The sequence below is a fragment of the Pseudopodoces humilis genome, chromosome 9 (assembly GCF_049639895.1).
Source record: "Pseudopodoces humilis isolate 2021_Gansu_Grassland_sample_001 chromosome 9, ASM4963989v1, whole genome shotgun sequence".
Taxonomy (NCBI): Eukaryota; Metazoa; Chordata; class Aves; order Passeriformes; family Paridae; genus Pseudopodoces; species Pseudopodoces humilis.
This window is the reverse complement of record NC_142208.1, coordinates 35,868,895-35,887,351: the sequence shown is the minus strand read 5'-3', so window position 1 is coordinate 35,887,351 and position 18,457 is coordinate 35,868,895. Positions and strand designations below refer to the sequence as shown.

Genomic DNA, 18,457 nt, shown 5'->3' with positions numbered 1-18,457 from the left:
CCGAGCTGCTCGCTCTAACTCAGCCAGAGTTCACCGCTGTGTTTGCTGCAGCAGATGCAGCTGACAGGACACAGCATCAGTGCAGAGATCCTGCAGCTCCAATGCAACCTCCTGCAGCCAGACAACACTGAGCAGGAAACTCTGAACTGTTTTTTCCAGCACCAGAAGCAACAGATCACCTCAAATTAATGTCTCTGGACTGAGGGAATCCAAGCAAAGGCTAGACCAATGCAAACCCGAAAAATGAACTGATACAGTTCCAAAATCCTGTCCATAGGTCACTTCAGGTTGTGAACCATTTGAACTCTCAATCTGGCAAAAAAAGCTGTTGGTTTGCTGGTTTAGAATGGTGCATCACGTCTTGGTTGTGGGTAATGAGAGGATCCTGCTGTCCAACACGTTCAAAGGGCCTTAAATCACACTCAGAGTGTGAGCATACAAGTTCCTGCTCACACTGGTGTTCATGTTCAGTTCAGAACATGGATTCCCTCCCTGGCTGGAGCCAGCAGCTCAGCTCGCAGCAAGGACAGGCCCAGGCTGTGCTGCTCTGCCAGGTGACTTGGGAAAGGTCCCAAAGACATCCCAGTCACCAGCACTGCTTGTCCATGTGCCTGGAACCAGTGATTCCCCTGCCCCACAGTTAACGACAGCAGAAAGCTTTAACATGCAATGAGAGCCACACTGTCGTGTGTTGCACATCTTCCAAGGTTTAATAGACACAAAGTGAGTCCATTGTACTTAAGACACTACAATGATTTCATTCTATTGCATTTCCTGACCCAGTTACATTTCTCAGAGTACAGTATTGAATAAAAGGTAGCTTTAAAATTAACAGGTGTGTGAAATCTGTAAGTAAAATAAGCAGCAGCAATAATCTGGGGAATTTTATCAAGAATAGCTAACTTTTAAGTAATAAATACATTCCGAGTTGTGATTTCTGCTGTTCTCCTAGTTCATTGCCGTCCAACTGGTCAAATTCTCATTCTGGGTGAGATATCCTCAGCCTTTCCTGCCCCAGCCCAGAGCGTCCCAGCTCCGTGGCGGTGCCTGTCGCCTGTCCGGGCGGCACGGGGAGCTCTGCCCAGGAGCCTCCTCCTCGGGGCCGCTTCTCCTGGGAGCACGGCCGGCCGCTCCTCGCTCGGTGACCCTCTAGGAGAACAGCTGTGCTCGTCTTCTGTTACCTTGAAGAAAGCCAGAGAGGGAGAGGTTACTGTGGCAGGGCTGCAGGGCTCACACTGTGGCTTCCCTCTAAATATAGCCAGGAATTCTCCTGCTCCCAGCCGGCCCAGCAGGCACAAGCACGGCTGCAGCTTGGGAGAAAGCTGTCAGGTTAGCAAACCCAAAGAAAGAGTGGGAATTCTCCCCAAGACCAATATGATATGAATTTCAGTGATGATAATAAATCTCCAGCGCGGCTTAAAGACTCCGGAGTCCCTGTTCGGGGGGGTTACTGTAGGTTAATCCACCACAAGTCCCCACGGAGCGCGCCACGTGAAGAACATCTGCCTCCACTTTCCGAACACGATCTACAAAATAGGATTATCCCCCTTGAGGGACGCCGGATGGAAACTTCTCTAAGCACCTGCAGGGGCTGAAGCGCTGCCCGCGGCCGCAGCTCCCGGCGAGGCAGAGCCGCCGGCCCCTGGCGCTGCCCAGGACAGCCAGGGTCCCTCCCCAGGCTCGTGTGCCACAGCACCGGCCCTGGCAGCAGCCACCTGTCCCCTGGGCTCAGGGCCACGAGGAACGTGCGAGTCCTGCAGAACAAGCCAGGCAAACCCTGCGGAGCGCTCGCCCGCACCCCGGCCCGCAGGAGGGACTCACACTGGCCATGGACACCAGGTCACGGTGTGGAAGCCCTGGGAGAGCTCAAGGGCAGAATCCACTCGCCTTCAAGTGAAGGAAGCGGGAGACACGTGAACAATTCAGTGACACAGAAGTGAGAGCCCAGCACGGAGACCTCCCCTCACACCGAGCTGCTGCAGCAGAGCGCTGCCCCTCGCTCCCAGGGCTCTGGCCCACACCAGCCACATCAACTCCAGCTGTGCTGCAAGTGCAGGAGACACCAGCTCGGATCCGTGTTCTCACACAGCACTAACACCACAGAAGAGCAGAACAAAAACCTTCAAACCACCCCCAGCTGAGGTTTGTGACTTACAGAGCACAGTGAACCAAGAACACCAAACACAGGGAAGAGGATCACATCTCCAAAGCTGCTGACATGGCAGCAGCACTGCTTCTGCAGGCAGGGGACCCAAAGTGACACCGATTCACTCAGACTCAGCATCCAGAATGATCCTCAGCATTGCCCACACAATGCAGAATGCAAAGAGCTGATTCAATACCCAGGAACATCTGTCCCAAAGCTGTATTCCAGGGAAGGGCTGCAATCAGCTCAAACACTCCTTCAGTATTTGGCAGAAACTGGGAGGTCTCACCCCAGGGCTCTATTACCTGCAGCCAACAAAGTACAAATTCATACCTCATCCTGCAGGAGAATCTATTTGTCTTCTGATGAACAGAGAGACTTTCAAGAGCACACAACAATCTCACTTGCAGGTTTATCACTCAGGAAAGCTTCCTGAGGCCCAGGGACCTGGAACAATATCCCTCAAGTGTCTTTCAAAGCACTGACCCTTTAGAGACAGATTACAGAGTGAGAAGATCTTGTCCAAACAGGAAAAAATGCATTTCCTGGCTGAGGAGGTGACAGCAAGCCCTCGGGTGGTCGGATTCTTTGGGATTTCTCACTGGGAGGAAGAAAGAATCACACCAGAAGTGAGATGCCAAACAGGTATTGCCCATTGCCAGGGCAGAGGGGGCTCCTCCATGGGGACAGGGATTGGGGCCAAACCTCAGCTGCTCCAGGAACTGAGGGCAAATATCAGGGATTTTGTCCTGTGGGAGCACAAAGCTGGGCTACCAGCGACAGAGCAAGCTGCTTTGGAACAGTGGATGCTCCTTGCCTGGCAGTGCTGGAAGCTCTGGGTGTCTGTGCTGGGGTGGGCACCTGCAGCACAGATCTCTGCAGCCCAGTGTCTGTGCAGACACAGCTCACGGGGCCAGGAGGAGCTGCACAGCCACAGCCCACAGCACAGCTCTCACTTCATCCCTGGAAAGCTCCAGCAATTTGTTTAAAAAGCCACTTCCAGCACGGAGCAGCAGGCGCTGCCCCATGTTCCAGGTCCACGTGTGAGTAACGAGCACAGCACACAGGGGCTGACTCAGGACAGCCTGGGAGCTAAGCTGGGTGTCCAAAGGAGAGCAGGGCAGCTCCCCTGAAGCCAAGTGCTTGTTCAGAATTTAAAAACTGAAGTTTTGGATCAAATAAAGCCATTCATAAATCCAGACTGAGCAGCAGCAGCAGAGTGCAGAAGACAATTTATCTTTGGAGGTTGCAGCACCCCAAGTGTGCCCAAGCAGCTTGTTTTGAGGGTTATTTTCTAATCATAAAACAATCAACTGCAGGCATTTTGCAACTGAGCATCACCAAATGAGCCTTCCTCCAGCCATGTCTCCCTGGGAGAAGTGCAAGAGGCCGCAGCTAGCAGCTGGCTGGTAAAACCCTTCCTTCCCAAGCCTTCCTCTTGCAGGAGCAAGGAAAGGCTGGCAGCTGGCATCTCCATCTCTGGCCCACTGGATAAGGTTTTGGAGCTGTCTCCAGCTCTCAAGGCACCAGAATCCTGACTTGAGATCCAGAAGCTGACTTGAGCAGGCTGGCAGCTACGTTCTCCAGCACTGGAGTTCTCACACTCCATCATCCAAACATCCCTATGACAAATCCTGCACTGAGGGTTGCTGCCTTGGGAAGGGACTGTTTTCCACAGGAATAAATGGCTCAGGTTATCTGCATCAAAACAGAGCAAGTCATCACTCACAAGGGAAGTCAAACTAGTCATTTGCTACAATTCATTTCTTCAGCTGCAGAGAGCACTCAGGAAATATACTTTATAAAGAAACCCAGGCAGGCTGATCCTGCACTAGCACAGACTATTGCAGATAAAGCAGCAACTGGTACATCAGTGAAGGCATTTGCTCCTCTAGAAATTCATCAGCTTAATGAGAAGAGCCTTCATTAACACCTGCCCTGCTCCACCCTGGCACCAGGGACCGACCCTCCCTTCCCAGGTGAGGCCACCCCACAGCAGGGGCATGGCAGGGAGGGGAGCACCTCTGCTGCCCAGGGGCACCTCGGGGTGGGACACACAGCCACAGCTGTCACACGGCACAGGGACACTGTCCCCTGGCACAGGGCAGCATCCTGCTGCTCCTGCTCAGCAGAGGAAGCCCAGGAGCAGCAGGAAGGCACTGGCAGCTGACTGAGGAGCTGCAGACGTGGGGCACGGGGCTGTGGATGTGAAGAGCTCCTCCAGGAGCCCCATCTGTGCCCTCCTGCAGGACACCAGAAGCCCATTTCAGCTGCACGTCATCTCAGGATGTGCAGAGTTCATTATGTGGCTAATGCAGAGCCCGTGTGTTCTGTGCAGCTACAGACAGCACACAAACCAGCTGCAGCAAGCAGACTGAAATAAAATAAACCAGGCCCCATGTGCTGGTATAACCCCATCCAGCAGCCAAGATCCTCACAGCCGCTTGCTCCTGCCCCCACCAGCAGGATCGGGGAGAGAACTGGAAGGACCAAAGCTGGAGAACTCATGGGTTGAGAAAGACAACTTAATAGGGAAAGCAAAACCTGCACACACAAAGCAAAACAAGAAATTAAATCCCTGCTTCCATGGGCAGACAGGTGTTCAGCCACCTCCGAGATCACATCTAACTGTGACTTGGGACAACAAATGCCATCACCCCAAATGTCTCCCCTTCATACACCTTCTTCCCCCCACTTTATACACCAAGTATGAAGTCATATGGACTGGAATAGCCCCCAGGCCACTTGGGGTCACCTGTCCTGGCTGTGCCCCCTCCCAACCTCCCACACACCCTCAGCCCCCTCCCCAGCATGGCCCTGTGAGGGGCAGGAATGGCCCTGCCTCTGTGCAAGTCCTGTTCAGCAATAACAAAAACATCTCTATTTTATCAACCCTGTGCTCAGCACAAATCCAAACCACAGCCCCAAATCAGTCACTGTGAAGAAAGCTAATTCTACCCCAGCCAAAACCAGCACATCCCAGTTTGTGTTCATCTAGTCTGCATCTTGTCTTACAGGTGAGCAGCTCTGTGAGCCTTTTACAGTCAGGAGCAGAGCTTGGCACTCAGCCCACACACACTCCTGCTCACCTTGATCCCAGCACCCCTGATGGCAACTTATGGGTAAACACAACACATCAAGACTGAAAAACAACAGCTTGTACGTTTCTCAACATTAAGAGCCTTCACATCAATTTTTGGGATCAAGCTCCTACCTTTCACACCTGAACATGAAAATGAGAAATATTCAATTGCTCAACACCAGGCTGCATGGGGCTTGGAGGAACCTGGGATAGTGGAAAGTGTCCTTGGCCATGGTGGGGGGTGGAACAAAATTATATTTAAGGCATCTTCCAACCCAAACCCTTCTGTGATTCTACAATTTCTGTCATGCCAGTGTCAGGCAGCCCCACAAAGCAAAGCAGCTGCATGTGCCAGTGGCAGTGCACAGCTGCTGTGTGCAGATCCTGTTCCTCACCTGCAGAGCACAGGCACCTTCCCTGCACACAGCTACCTCCAGGTTGCCCAAAATCCCCTATTCCTCTCTGTATTCTGTATTACACTTTCTGTAAGTGCAGCCTGGAGGTGCTCAGTACTGTACCAATACCAGCCAAGCTCCGAGCCCCAGCAGGGAGGCCAGAGAACTCCCCTGGGTGCCCCTGGCTCCCACCCTGCTGCTCTCCATGCTTGCTGGGAAAAGGGCCATTGTACCTGCAATTCAGACACCTCTGCTTGAGTTCAAAACCAAACAAGTAAATAAACACAATTCAGGAAAACATACAGAAATTTCGTTTTTACTTTATTTGTAAATGTTTTCAGAGAAACCAGCTCCCAGGTTCTTTGTTGACACATCTCTCCCATTTCCTGCCCTGATCCTGCGTGGCTGCTACAGGCTCAGGGTGCACTGTGGGCTGGTGACACTGCTGGGGACACCCACTGTCCTGCCCAGTGTGGCACACTGAGCCAGCACAGGCCATGCTCCAGCTGGAGCCCCTCAGCCTGGGAGCAGCTCGCTGTGCTCCCCAGGAGCCCCTGGGTGGATAGAGTCTCCTCCAGCAGCTGCACTTACAGCTCCTGAAAGCCAATGGCAGGTGCCATCAGAAATAGCACAGTGGGTGACCTGGTGGCATTTCCAGAGCACGCCAGGGGCACAGTGGGCACGGACCCACGTGTCTCCAAAGGCAGTCCCTGGGCACAGTGGGCAGGTGCCTTTGGGATGGGAAGATCAGCAGGACATTGCCTGACTGCAGCTCCAACCATCAGCGCTGGGTGTGCAGAAATGCAGCACAGTCTATTCTGGACTTGTTCTCCCACCTTGCATTAGCATGCAGAGATGCTGACTCCCAGCTGTTTGCAGGAAGACTGCGAAACAGTAATTAAGTTGGATGCCTGGTTTTAGTGGACTGAAGCATCTAGAAAGCAGGCCAAGAAAAATCTCAAGCATTCATCTTCTGTGCTGAAATATTCCATGTCACCAGGCAGGTGTGTTAAAAAATATAGCCATCACACCAATCATCCCCATCACTTTATAGCAAGGTACAATATTTTTATGCCACTGGTAGAGCAGAAGAGAGGAGGTAAGAGGAAAAGAGGAGTGATTTGTGCTGCTTCACAGTGCTGGCAGCAGCACTGGCTGCGTGGACACACAGAGCCCTGAACACCTTTGAAGGTGAAGTCACAATGTGATATTCCAGGTTTTACATTAGTGGTTTCTGGAGACAGTGAGCATGCAGCCAGCTCTGAGTTTGCTGCACACAGTAGCAGGGTGATGGATGGCTTGATGTACTGACACCAAGGGTCTATTAAGCTCATAGCAGTTAAAGCCTTCAGCATCTGCAAGTTTAATGGTTCCACAGTCACAGCTTGGGGACAGGGGAGAGAGAGGAAGAAAAGAGGATTTTCCAGACTGAAAAAGCAAAGGAATATACATCTTGTAAACGTGTTTCATGCAGAGATGCAGATGAAAACCTACCAGCAGTTTTTACTACAGGTTTTACTGCATGTCTGTGTGCAGGGAGGTGGAATCTGCCAGGAGGAGCTGCTCAGGAGGATCACAGAGCAGCAGACCCAGCCCTGCCAAGGGCCTGTCCCTGCAGGGACACCCTGCCCACACTGCAGGGTTGGAGCAACACATGCTCCTTGTAAAGCCCCTGGTCCCACCACAGGATGCATTCCTGGTGCAGGGAAGGGGGCCTTTGGAAACGCAGGTCTCCCTCCCTCCTGTGCCCAGCCCAAGGCACAGCTGGAGCAGTGGCCACAGCTCATTCCCCATAAAACGTGTGTGACACCAGTCCAAGGGTCCTCTCTCTCCCTTCCCAGCCCTCGGGGGGGTTTCCTTGAGGGAAAGGCAAACATCTGTCACCCCAAGCCAGGGGCAACTGCTGTCCTTGTGCCTTGAGCTGGCTCCTCGGTGTCACACACCAGGGAAGCTCCAGAGCAGCACCAGGAGCTGAGCAGACATGTCTCTCCTGGCACTACTCTAAACCATGCCTTATAAGTTTGAGTTCTACAGGCTGCTATTCTGCCTGTTGTTTTTCCAGAAACTTGTTTTACTTAATTAAAACCCTGTCATTACCTGACTAGTACTTTCCTTGCAAAGAAACCCCAAGGACAAAGCAGTAACAACAAGAAGTGATCCTACCAGCTTTTCCAACTCAAACCAAGTTAAAAAAAAACAAAACAAAAAAGTCCAGTTTTCCAGTGTTGTGCACCCACAAATGACCTGGAGTGTTTGTACATTTTTCCAGTAACTACCCTCTGCAGAACACACCACATACCAGAAGACAGAAAATTTCACAACAGAAAGTGTCACCAGTCACAAACTCCTGCTGTGCCCAGGATAAGCACGAGCGGTGTTGGAGCCACCTCATGGATTCCTTCTGATGACAAAAACCTTTGTGCCACTGCTGGTGAAGCCCCAGCACAATGGACTCTAATCTATGGATATATATGGATTGTGTTCCCATGCAATGTCACCAGGTTACCCAGAGCAGCTGGGGCTGCCCCTGGATCCCTGGCAGTGCCCAAGGCCAGGCTGGATGGGGCTTGGAGCCACCTGGGACAGTGGGAAGTGTCTCTGCCATGGCTGGGGTGGGATGGGATGGATTTCAGGGCCCCTTTCAGGCCAAATCCTTTCATGTCATCCTTCAGGAAAGGACAGTCAATAAGCAGCTGAAGGAAACATTTCAGTTCTACCATGTGGAAAATCAAGAAAAGCAACAAAATTCAATCCTCCTGCAAGGAGAGAATTAGGTATAGACAATTCTCTGAAATAATGAACAGTTTTATAAGTGATGTACCAAAACTCCAGATATGCTGGTTTAATTTGGACTCTAGGTAAATGTGACATGTGCAGAACAGGAAGTTGTGTAGTTCTGCTTTTCTAGTTTTGCAGTTCTTTATCCAACAGTCGTGTTGTCTTCAGCCTGACAGACTGTGTTGGCAGCTCAGCTCAGACATGTGAGGCAGGAAATCCCCCGTGGAAAGGCAGCTGAAGGAGGCCAGCAAAACAGCGAGATCTGATAAATGTATATTCCCATTTACACATGCAGAGGCTGGGCTGAAGAGCACAGAGGGAAGGAATGCTTTGGTCTAATCCAGGCCGTGCCATCATTTTCTTATCCACATGTTCTCCAGATGTTCTCCTTTCCTCTGTTTACAGACCTGCTCTGTACCTGCTCTCAGCTCCCATCGTGTCTCTGGAGCAAGGGCTGCCTCTCCTCCTCAAGGCCCTGCAGCCTGTCCCCCCACCCTGGGCAGGCCCTGCTGCTACCACAGCCAGCCTTCCCTGCTGTGACATGTGGGGGACAAGCATCCTGCCATCCTGCCATCCTGCCATCCTGCCATCCTCCCATCCTGCCATCCTGCCATCCTCCCATCCTCCCATCCTGCCATCCTGCCATCCTGCCATCCTCCCATCCTGCCATCCTCCCATCCTGCCATCCTCCCATCCTGCCATCCTCCCATCCTCCCATCCTGCCATCCTCCCATCCTGCCATCCTCCCATCCTGCCATCCTCCCATCCTGCCATCCTCCCATCCTCCCATCCTCCCATCCTGCCATCCTGCCATCCTCCCATCCTGCCATCCTCCCATCCTGCCATCCTCCCATCCTGCCATCCTGCCATCCTGCCATCCTCCCATCCTCCCATCCTGCCATCCTCCCATCCTGCCATCCTCCCATCCTCCCATCCTCCCATCCTGCCATCCTGCCATCCTCCCATCCTCCCATCCTGCCATCCTCCCATCCTGCCATCCTCCCATCCTGCCATCCTCCCATCCTGCCATCCTCCCATCCTGCCATCCTCCCATCCTGCCATCCTGCCATCCTGCCATCCTGCCATCCTCCCATCCTGCCATCCTGCCATCCTCCCATCCTGCCATCCTCCCATCCTGCCATCCTGCCATCCTGCCATCCTCCCATCCTGCCATCCTGCCATCCTGCCATCCTGCCATCCTCCCATCCTGCCATCCCAGCTCTGCTCCTGGGACTCTGGCCACAGCTTCCCTACTCCCCAGGGACTGAGGCACAGCCAATGCCTGATCTGAAGCATTAGGTGCTTCTTCCAGTTGTCCCTTCTCCTGCAGCTGGGCCATGCCAGCCCAGCCAAGACCCACAAGGGCAAGGACAGATGTCAGGAATGATGATGACATCCATTACCTTTGTCCCAAACTGCTCACACACACAGTGAAGACAGCTCAGAGGATGAAGTTTACTGCTCCTTTAACCAGAGCACTGTCCAGACAGGAGCCATGGACTGGCCAGGACTCTTCCACTGGCAAGGACAGTACATTCTGGGCAGCAGGTTTATTTATACTCCTGATCTAGCTAATAGGAATTTGGGTCCAATCCAAACACTCTTGATATTATAAAGTCTTTAGTCAGAGTTAAGCAGCAGTTCTATGGGCAAGATCAAGAAGGAAGCTGAAAGGTTGCTGCTGCAGTTGTGCAGACACCCTGAGTACACAGCATGAGTATGTCATGCCCTGGCTATTTACTCCAGCCAGGCTTGCTGAGATGGAGTCATAACCCAAGCAAAGCAAGTCCTTCATCACACTCAAGCAAGGGGTGAAGTCCCATTACAGAGGGTATGAAAAAGATCCCATTTTCCCATCAGGATTACATGAGCACTGACTGTCCCAGTCCCACTGCATTATGACAGTTCAGATGAAGAAGAGAATCCAGAGGAGCAGCACTGGCTGGCTCACACAGAGTCCTTCAAGCATGAAACAGAGCAGAGCATTCAGGGGACAACACAATGAACCACGCTGCATAAAGCACGGCCTTTGACACAAGGCTCTTCCTAGTGATACCTCTGGTTTTCCACAAAAAGTTAATCCCTCCCCTTGTCTATTACCATCGCAGCTGAGGTCTTGTCTGGACAGCGGTCACTGAAAGACTGAAATGATTCCAGGTTTTAGTCAAGTCACTGGATTTTCCTGTGGATTTTATTCCCAGTCACACCACACCCTGTATTTTTAGGTACCAAATTTTCATCCCATGCAGATTGTTTGATAAGAAAGGGAAGCCCATCCCCATCCATTACAAAGAATCAGCTCTCATGTTTCCATTCCCACCTAATGTCCTTCACAGAGATGAAGCCCAAAGGAATTTAATTTGACTGAGGCCATTCCCCAGAGAAACACTGAAAATTTAAGTACAAACCAAACCTCAAGTACTGTGGAAGATACTGAAATACTGTTCTCCAAAGACACTTGGTACAATCATTTTGAGGGGCCATGAAGGGCCTGCATAAGAAATCCAAACCAGAGGGATCAGAAGGTGGGGAGCAAAGGGCCCCCGGGGGCCCTGAGCTGTTACAGGTAACAGCTGTTTATTTATCATACATATGATGAATGTCATCTTCATTCCAGAGTTTTAGTTCTTTGACCCAAGGAAACTGAAAGCCTTGGAGCTGTTACTCTTCCAGGCACACAGCTACAGGTTTGTCAGCTCTTCAAACAGGCAGTGCTGCTTCCTCCCAGCATCCTGCCTGGCCTGCACTTCCCTCTGGGAATAGGGACCCCAATTCCCACGGTCCCCAAAAGAGCATGGAATGAAAGCTTCTCACCACCTCTGAAATTACCCCTACCAACTAACAGCCAAGCATTTAAGTTTCACAACTGTCAATCTCAGATTTAATGGAAGAACAAATGCAAACAAATAGTGGAATACAGATTTGAAAAGCACCAGGAGGTTCTCATGGCAAGCATTAGTCTAGCAATCACTCACCTGATACTGGAGGCAAAGTTATGTCTCAAACTGTGTTAAGAGATCTCGTATTTCTGGAGTCAGGTGCTCGACTGCCTTTGCAGCTTCCGTGATCGCTTTCCGGTACATCCCTTTCTTCTTGCGATTAAATCTCAGTTTGAAAAATTCCGAGAAAGGAGAGAGTTTTGAAACAGATAAGAACGAAGTTGTCGGAGAACCAAACCATGACACTTTAGCTTCTCGCCACGAAGGCTCCCCGTTTTCCTTCTGGCTGAGGTTTATGTCAAGAACACGTGCTGGCCACCACGGAAACCCGTGAATTTTACCCCAGACAATATCCCCCACTGAAACAGTCCTTCCGTCTTCTGTAACACATCTGGACACACTCTGGGTGTGCAGTCTGACTGTCAGCGGCGGCACAATTTTACGCTCATCTTTTGAAGATGAGGAGACGGAGGCATCATCACCAGGCAAAAAGTCACACAGTTCTGGTGATGTCACTTCTGAACTAGAAGACTTGGATTCATCTAGACTGTCATTGCTACACACCGATAAACTAGAAGAATCTGCTTTTCTTTTACGGTAGTTCATGAGGAAAGCCAAGTTATCGTGTCCATCTTTACCCTGGGGAAACCTTTTAAAGTCATCATCTTCACCTGAACTGCCTGAAGATATCTCAGCCAAACTTCTGTCGGTGGACTCATCGTTGTAAAACGCTCCGGGATTGGAGTCCCCGCTGTTCTGGAGGACGTTGATTTCGTCAATCAGTTCTGCCTTATAAATTGAAACGCTCTGACCATCGTTGATGCGATGGGGCTTCAGCCGTATCTTTGGGGGTGGGACATCCACACTGGAATGCACTGGCCGTGTGAGCTTCAGTTTTGGAATGGAAGCAAGCTGGCTGCCTGCTGACTTGTCCATTAAACATTTGGTTTGTCGACACCGTTCAGAGTCCCTGGTCTCCTCTTGGTCCCCGGCTCCGTTCTGCAACACTCGCTCCGGGCAGAACGGCTTGACCGAGCCATGAACCCGGGAAGGGATTTTTACCACTTCACCTTTCCCTTGTGGAGTACTGTAGGATATTTTTATAACTGGTGTTCGGTGCACCAGCTCCCCAGAAAACTTGTCATCTTCCCTCTTCTCTCTTTTGTTCCTCTTCTCCACGTAGTCAGAGTCGCCGTGCTTTTTCTGCTCCTTGTCCTGAATGCTCAGCTTCCTCCTGGTCTTGGAGTTCTGCCGCGGCGCGCTGGCGTCCTCGGGGTTCAGCGTGTTCTTGCACTTCTCGCAGAGCACCTGCCTGGGCCGCAGCCTGATGGTGCTCATGATGAGCCTGCCCGGGTCCCTGTTGCGCGACAAACGCCTCCTCGTCCTCTTTATAGTCCGTGGGGGCGGCTGCGGGACCCACTGGTTGTAGGTGTGCCGCAGCCACAGGGGCCGGGGGAACGGGGCTCCCTCGAAGTAGGGCGGGTAGGGCGGGAGGGCGCCCGGCGCCGGCAGCAGCGGCGGCAGCGGCTCCTCGGCGCTGCCCTTGGGCTGGGGGCCAGCGGGCCGCGGCTCCGGCTCGCCCTGCGCGGCTCCCTCGGCGCAGGCGGGAGGGTCCTCGTGCCTGGGGAAGGAGGATGGCAGACAGAACAATCCAGACCTGAATGGGGGCGAGAAGGACGGGGAGGGACAGAAGCAGAGTCAGGAGCTTTGAAAGGTGCTTCTCTGGGAACCCAAAACATCCCCATGTCCCACACCCTCAAACTAAGAACGCAACGCTTTCTATTGACCTTGAAGAGCGAGCGGCCAATTCTGCCGCTGAAAAAATAACAGCGGTGCAGAAATCTGGCAAGGTGGCTTACCTTCTCCCAGAAAAAGTAGAGGGACCAGAACCTCTATTTCTATGAGCTCTTTGCACAGCATTTTGCTCTATGAAGTTTTAAGTTTTATTCTACAAAGCACTTTAGTGCATCAGCAGGCTGGCAAGGCCTGAGGAGGGATGTGGTCTGGATTAGCCCAGGGACCTAATGGCTGATTTTCCAGTTTTTCATTTTAAACCTGAACACCTTGACTCGCACAGGTTCACCAAGACACAGCTCTGCTCCTCTTGCCCCGTCTCTCCATATTCAGCTGTATTTGGTAACAGGGCACCCACTGCTCCTTCACAACAGCAGGGATAACAGTGATGAAATTCTGTCCTTCAGCACCGAGGCTCATTACAGGCCACCAAAGTATCCTGCCTGGATATTGGCAAAAGCAAATCCTCTGAACTGCTGAAACTCACAACTGCAATTCACGTGTCCAAAATTTATGAATTTATGCCCTTGGCCTGGCATTGGAAATATTACACTAACACAGCACTGGGACAGATTCTGCCCTGAAACAGACTGACTGGGCAATGCTCACTGCCTTGGCTTTCCAGAGACGCTTCTGCAGAGAACACACCGTCAATGAAGTGTGTGGGCTTTTTTTAATAATAACAAAATGTTGTATAGGAGACCCACAAAGAAGAGACAAAGGTACAGACCAGGAGAACAGGTACAGACCAAGTACCAGTGGGTTTTGGATGCTATATTCCCATTCCCCTCCTTGCCAACCATTACTTTCTTTCCAAGCACCAGGAAGGAAGGACCCTTCCCGAGGCAAGGCAGGAGTGTCTTGGTGGTGTCACAGTGAGGGACACTTTGGTAAGTGTTTACAGGAGGAGGAGCTGAAGGTGTCCACTCAGTGCCACACCCTCACCAAGAGCGGCACAAAGCCGCTGCTGTGGGTTTCCTGACAGAGAAGCCTCCAAAGTCTTTCCACATTATTGAAAAAGTGCAACAACCTGCTGTTAAATGACAGTTTAACTGGGAAAGGATTAAGCTGTTGAAATCACGTAATTTGGAACAAAATATTTTTGTTCTAAGAGGCTTTTTTAAAACAGAGACAACCAAGAATGTAGGTGTCTTTAAATGACAACCCAGAAAGCCAGTACAGTTTGTACAGCCAGACAGAGATGTCGGCACCATTCATAATCCAAAGTGAGACCATTTCTGAATGAAATGATGGCTATAAATTATGGTGATTTTATGCAGTGAGATTGCATGACTTGGTCAGAACAGAAAACTGCTGCTCATGCAGACACAAGCCCACTCCCCCAGTTCAGGTCACTGAACCCTCCAGAGCAGCACGGAGGTCCTTGCCTGGCAGAAGTGGAGCACCCAAAGGCTCACTCACAGGATGGTTTGTGCCCACAGCATTAATGTACCAGCACACTGTAACCCCCCTGGGCTGGACACGGCCTCTGTGCCACAGAACTTGCCCAGGCCACTGCCCTCTGCAGCTGTCACCCTGTGCCAGGCACCAGCGCAGCAGGGAGGCCTGTTAGAAAGATGGGGTGATGGCTCCCAGTGCCAGAGGGCAGGGATGGATGGGATTTGGGGCAGGAATTGTTCCTGGCAGGGTGGGCAGGCCCTGGCACAGGTGCTCAGAGCAGCTGGGGCTGCCCCTGGATCCCTGGCAGTGCCCAAGGCCAGGCTGGACATTGGGGCTGGAGCAGCTGGGACAGGGGAAGGTGTCCCTGCCATGGCAGGGGGTGAAACAGGATGAGCTTTAAGGTCCCTTGCAATCCAATCCATTCTGGGATTCTGTGATTAAAGCAGCAGGAAATACTGCTGATGGGATTTCACCCTGCTTGTAATCCCCCTTTCTGGGGCAGCTGCAGCCAACTGGACTTGGTTACCTCAATCCAGTCTCTGCTTGCTACAGGAGATGCCACCCTCCTGGTATTTATATCCCTGCACAATTAAAACCTAACTTATAAAGAAAGTTGCAGCAAAACTACCAAATCTTGTTATCAGAAACACTGTAACTGCATTTAAATCTCCACTTGAGCATGTACACTATGGAGCTCACTTTGGGCAGAGCCAATTTATTGGAAGCAAGTAACTGCCAGTCACTGGGCAGGCCCTGGTGCTGCTGCATCATCCAGGCTGGGGCAGGAAGGGACACCAGCACTTTTTTCTGTAAATAATTCCCCAGTGATTGCAAGGTCAATGTTCCCTACATCTCCCCATTCCTAAAGGTGCAGGGCACAGGCAGGGCACAGGCAGGGCACTGAAAGGGCACAGGCAGGGCAGTCCTGCTGCCCACGGGCTCAGCTCTTGCAAACCTGGGCAGGCAGTTGAGGGTTCAAACCCATACCCACCTTTGTGGCAAAATACCAGAGGCATCCAGCTGGGACCTGGCTGGACAGGGGTGCCCTGGATGCTCAGGGTGGCAGAACTTCCTCCTGCTCAGTTCCCCACAGCTTAGGAGAAGTAATCACAGCATCACAGATAGTCTGTGTTGGAAGGGACCTTAAAAATCATCCAGTTTCAATTCTCCTGCCCTGGGCTGGGATGTCATTCATTAGACAAGCTGTTCCAGGCCCTGCCCGAGCTGACCTTGCACACTTTCAGAGATGGGGTAGCCACAACTAAGTAAAACAGATTTATCTACAGTGTGATGCTGAAACCACTTTAAAACACAAAAGCAAGCTGAAGAACCACCACACAGGCCCTCCTTCCCTTTTGAGGTAATCTCCTCTTTCTTTGCAGGTGTAACAACCTGCTGTGCTTGCTCCTCTCCTCTCCTGCCAGTCCCATCCCACTGCCTAGGGGGTACAGGCAGGGTATGGGTGACCCTGCACAGGGACAAGCTGGTGGGACACGGCTCCATCAGGAACAGCTCTGCCACAGATCCACTTCAGGCACTCCAAGCTCAGCACCAAGCGGATAAATTCCTGCTGCCTTCCTGACCTTCACCTTCCAGGCACTGCCAGACTGACTCCTGTGTCCTGCTGTAGGATGAACAAGATCTCTGTTCCCCTCCCAGACCTGGGATGACTGCAGAGCTGGCTCCAAGTCCCCAGGGAGTCAGGAGCCAGGCACCTGCCTCACACGGAGCCCCCTCCTGAGAGCCACGAGCAGAGGCCGTGGCTCTCACCTTGTGCTGGCCTCACCTCCCTGCCCACCGTGGTCGGCACAGGCCAGCTCGGCACCACCACGGGCGGGATGCGGCACCAGGGCACGGCCACAGAATGAGCACCGAGCCTCGGGCCAGCCCCGGTGCTCGGGGGACATCCCCTGCCCTCCCACCCTGCACAGATCAGTGTCACCACCGCCAGGCCTGCGGCACCACCGGGCTGCCGAGCTGCCTTAAAGCCTGGGAAAAACACCCATCTGCTTTTTTCTTAGACCTTCTGGGGGCAGAGGGAGGAAGAAAGATGAAGAAAAATAATTCAGAAAGGTTAGGGCGAAAGGAACCAGGTGAAAGAAGTGTCACTGCAGAGGGAGACAAGCGAAATGTGAGAAGCAGAAACAGCTGGTTTAGGGGGCTCGAGGGACACCAGCTGCTCGGGCTGGGACCAGACTCAAGGGTGGGTTTATGGACTCTGAGCAGCGTTAGGTGCCCGAATGCTTTGAAAATCTGGCTCCGATTTTCGGGATAGCCGTGAGAAACGAAATAAGTGACAAAAACGAAGCTCAGAAGTCCTGCTCCGCACATCTCGTAGGATGGATCAGAGAGGCGAGGCTGCTGTGCTCCCACGCAGCTCCGATCGGTGCCTTGCCCAGCACGCAGCACAAGCGGCGGTGCCAGCCCCGCGGTGCCAGCCCCCGGCAGCCCCCGGGCCGCCACCTCCAGAGCCGGGGCAGGTGCGAACACGAGCCCCGCCGTGCGGAGCCGCAGCCTGCGGGGCCCTGCTCGGAGAGATACCCCTCTGGGCTCCGCAGGAACTCGGGCAGGGCCGGGACCGGGGCTGCTGCGGCCACAGCCCGCGGGAAGCACCGCGGGACCTCCCCGGGAACCGCCGCCCGGCCCCGGGGGGAGCTCCGGGCGGGGAGAGGGGACGGCGGTGACCGGCGCGGGGGCTGCGGGCCGGCCCGGGCTCCGGGCCACGCTCACCGGGGCCACGTGCGGGGCCGCGGCCGGCCCGGCCTCACGGGCCCCGGGGCACCGCTCCGCCCCGCCGCGGGCCCCGGGCCGGTCCCGACCCCGCCGCTTTGTCCCGCCCGGCCGAACAAAGGGCGCGGGGACGGCGCGACCCCGCCGCCCCCGGCCCCGCTCCCCGCCGCGGTCCCGGTGCCCCCATCCCCGGCCGCACCTCTTGGAGCAGTCCAGCAGCACGCCGGTGAAGCGCCGCTCCCCGCAGCTCAGCGTCACCACCAGCGTGTCGTTCACCATCTGCTCCACCAGCACCGGCACCCACGCGCCCACCCGCGGCGGCGGCGCCTCCGCCGCGTCCCCCGCCCCGGGCTCGGCCATGCTCCCGCCGCTCCCCGCCGGCGGGGCCGCTGGGCCGGGCCGCGCCGTGACCTCACGGAGCGCCCGCCGCCGCCGGGCGTGACGTCACAGCCCCGCCCCGCCGCCGGGCGTGACATCACCGCCCCGCCCCGCTACCGGGCACGTGCGTGGGACGGGCGGGGGCGGGGCCGAACGGGGCGGGGCGAGCCGGGAGGGGCGGGACCTGTCCGGAAAGGGGCGTGGCCTGTCTGGGGGCGGGGCCTGGCTGGGGGCGGGGCCTGGCGGGGGGCGGGGCCTGGCGGGGGGCGGGGCAGGCACCTCGCGCCACCTGGCGGCCGAGCCGCGCACCGGCAACCGCGGGGCGGGAACGGGGCGGGGCCAGCGGGGCCGTGAGGAGACCCCAGCCCCTCCCTGGGCAGCTGTTCCTGGCTCTGGCCCCTCCATGCAAAGAAGTTTTCTCATGTTGGGCTGGAACTTGCTGTGCTTTAGCTTCTGGCCACTGCTCCTTGTCCTGTCTCTGGCACCGCTGAGCAGAGTCTGGCACCGTCCTCTGACAGCCCTTGGGGAGATTTGTATGGATTGATGGGATCCCCTCTCAGCCTTCCCTTCTCCAGACTGAGCAGGCCCAGCTCCCGCAGTCTCTCCTCATCTCAGAGATGCTCCAGTCCCAAAATGACCTCTGTGGCCTCTGCTGGACCCTCTCCAGCAGCTCCTTGACATTCTTGTCCTGAGGAGCCCAGAGCTGGGCGCTGCGCTCAGTGGGGTTGAGTGGAAGGAAGGAGCAGGATCACTCCCTGATCTGTTGGCTGTTTGACCCAATGCATACACTGATCCAAATGCATCCCGATGCAAA

General features: G+C 54.1%; 1 protein-coding gene across 2 annotated transcripts; it reads right to left on the bottom strand.

Moving 5' to 3' along the window:
* Positions 1-684: 684 nt before the first annotated feature.
* On the bottom strand, positions 685-17,643 carry PWWP2B (PWWP domain containing 2B). 2 transcript variants are annotated; one of them, XM_005528873.3, is made up of 3 exons: positions 17,465-17,643; positions 11,377-12,997; positions 685-1,181 (listed from the first exon to the last, which is right to left on the bottom strand). In XM_005528873.3, exons 1-2 carry the CDS (start codon positions 17,623-17,625, stop codon positions 11,395-11,397), a joined length of 1,764 nt encoding a protein of 587 aa, XP_005528930.2. In that variant the 5' UTR covers positions 17,626-17,643; the 3' UTR covers positions 685-1,181; positions 11,377-11,394. The 2 variants fall into 2 exon arrangements, with proteins under 2 accessions (XP_005528930.2, XP_087916082.1); XM_088059956.1 differs by having other exon boundaries at positions 685-1,174.
* Positions 17,644-18,457: the final 814 nt, after the last annotated feature.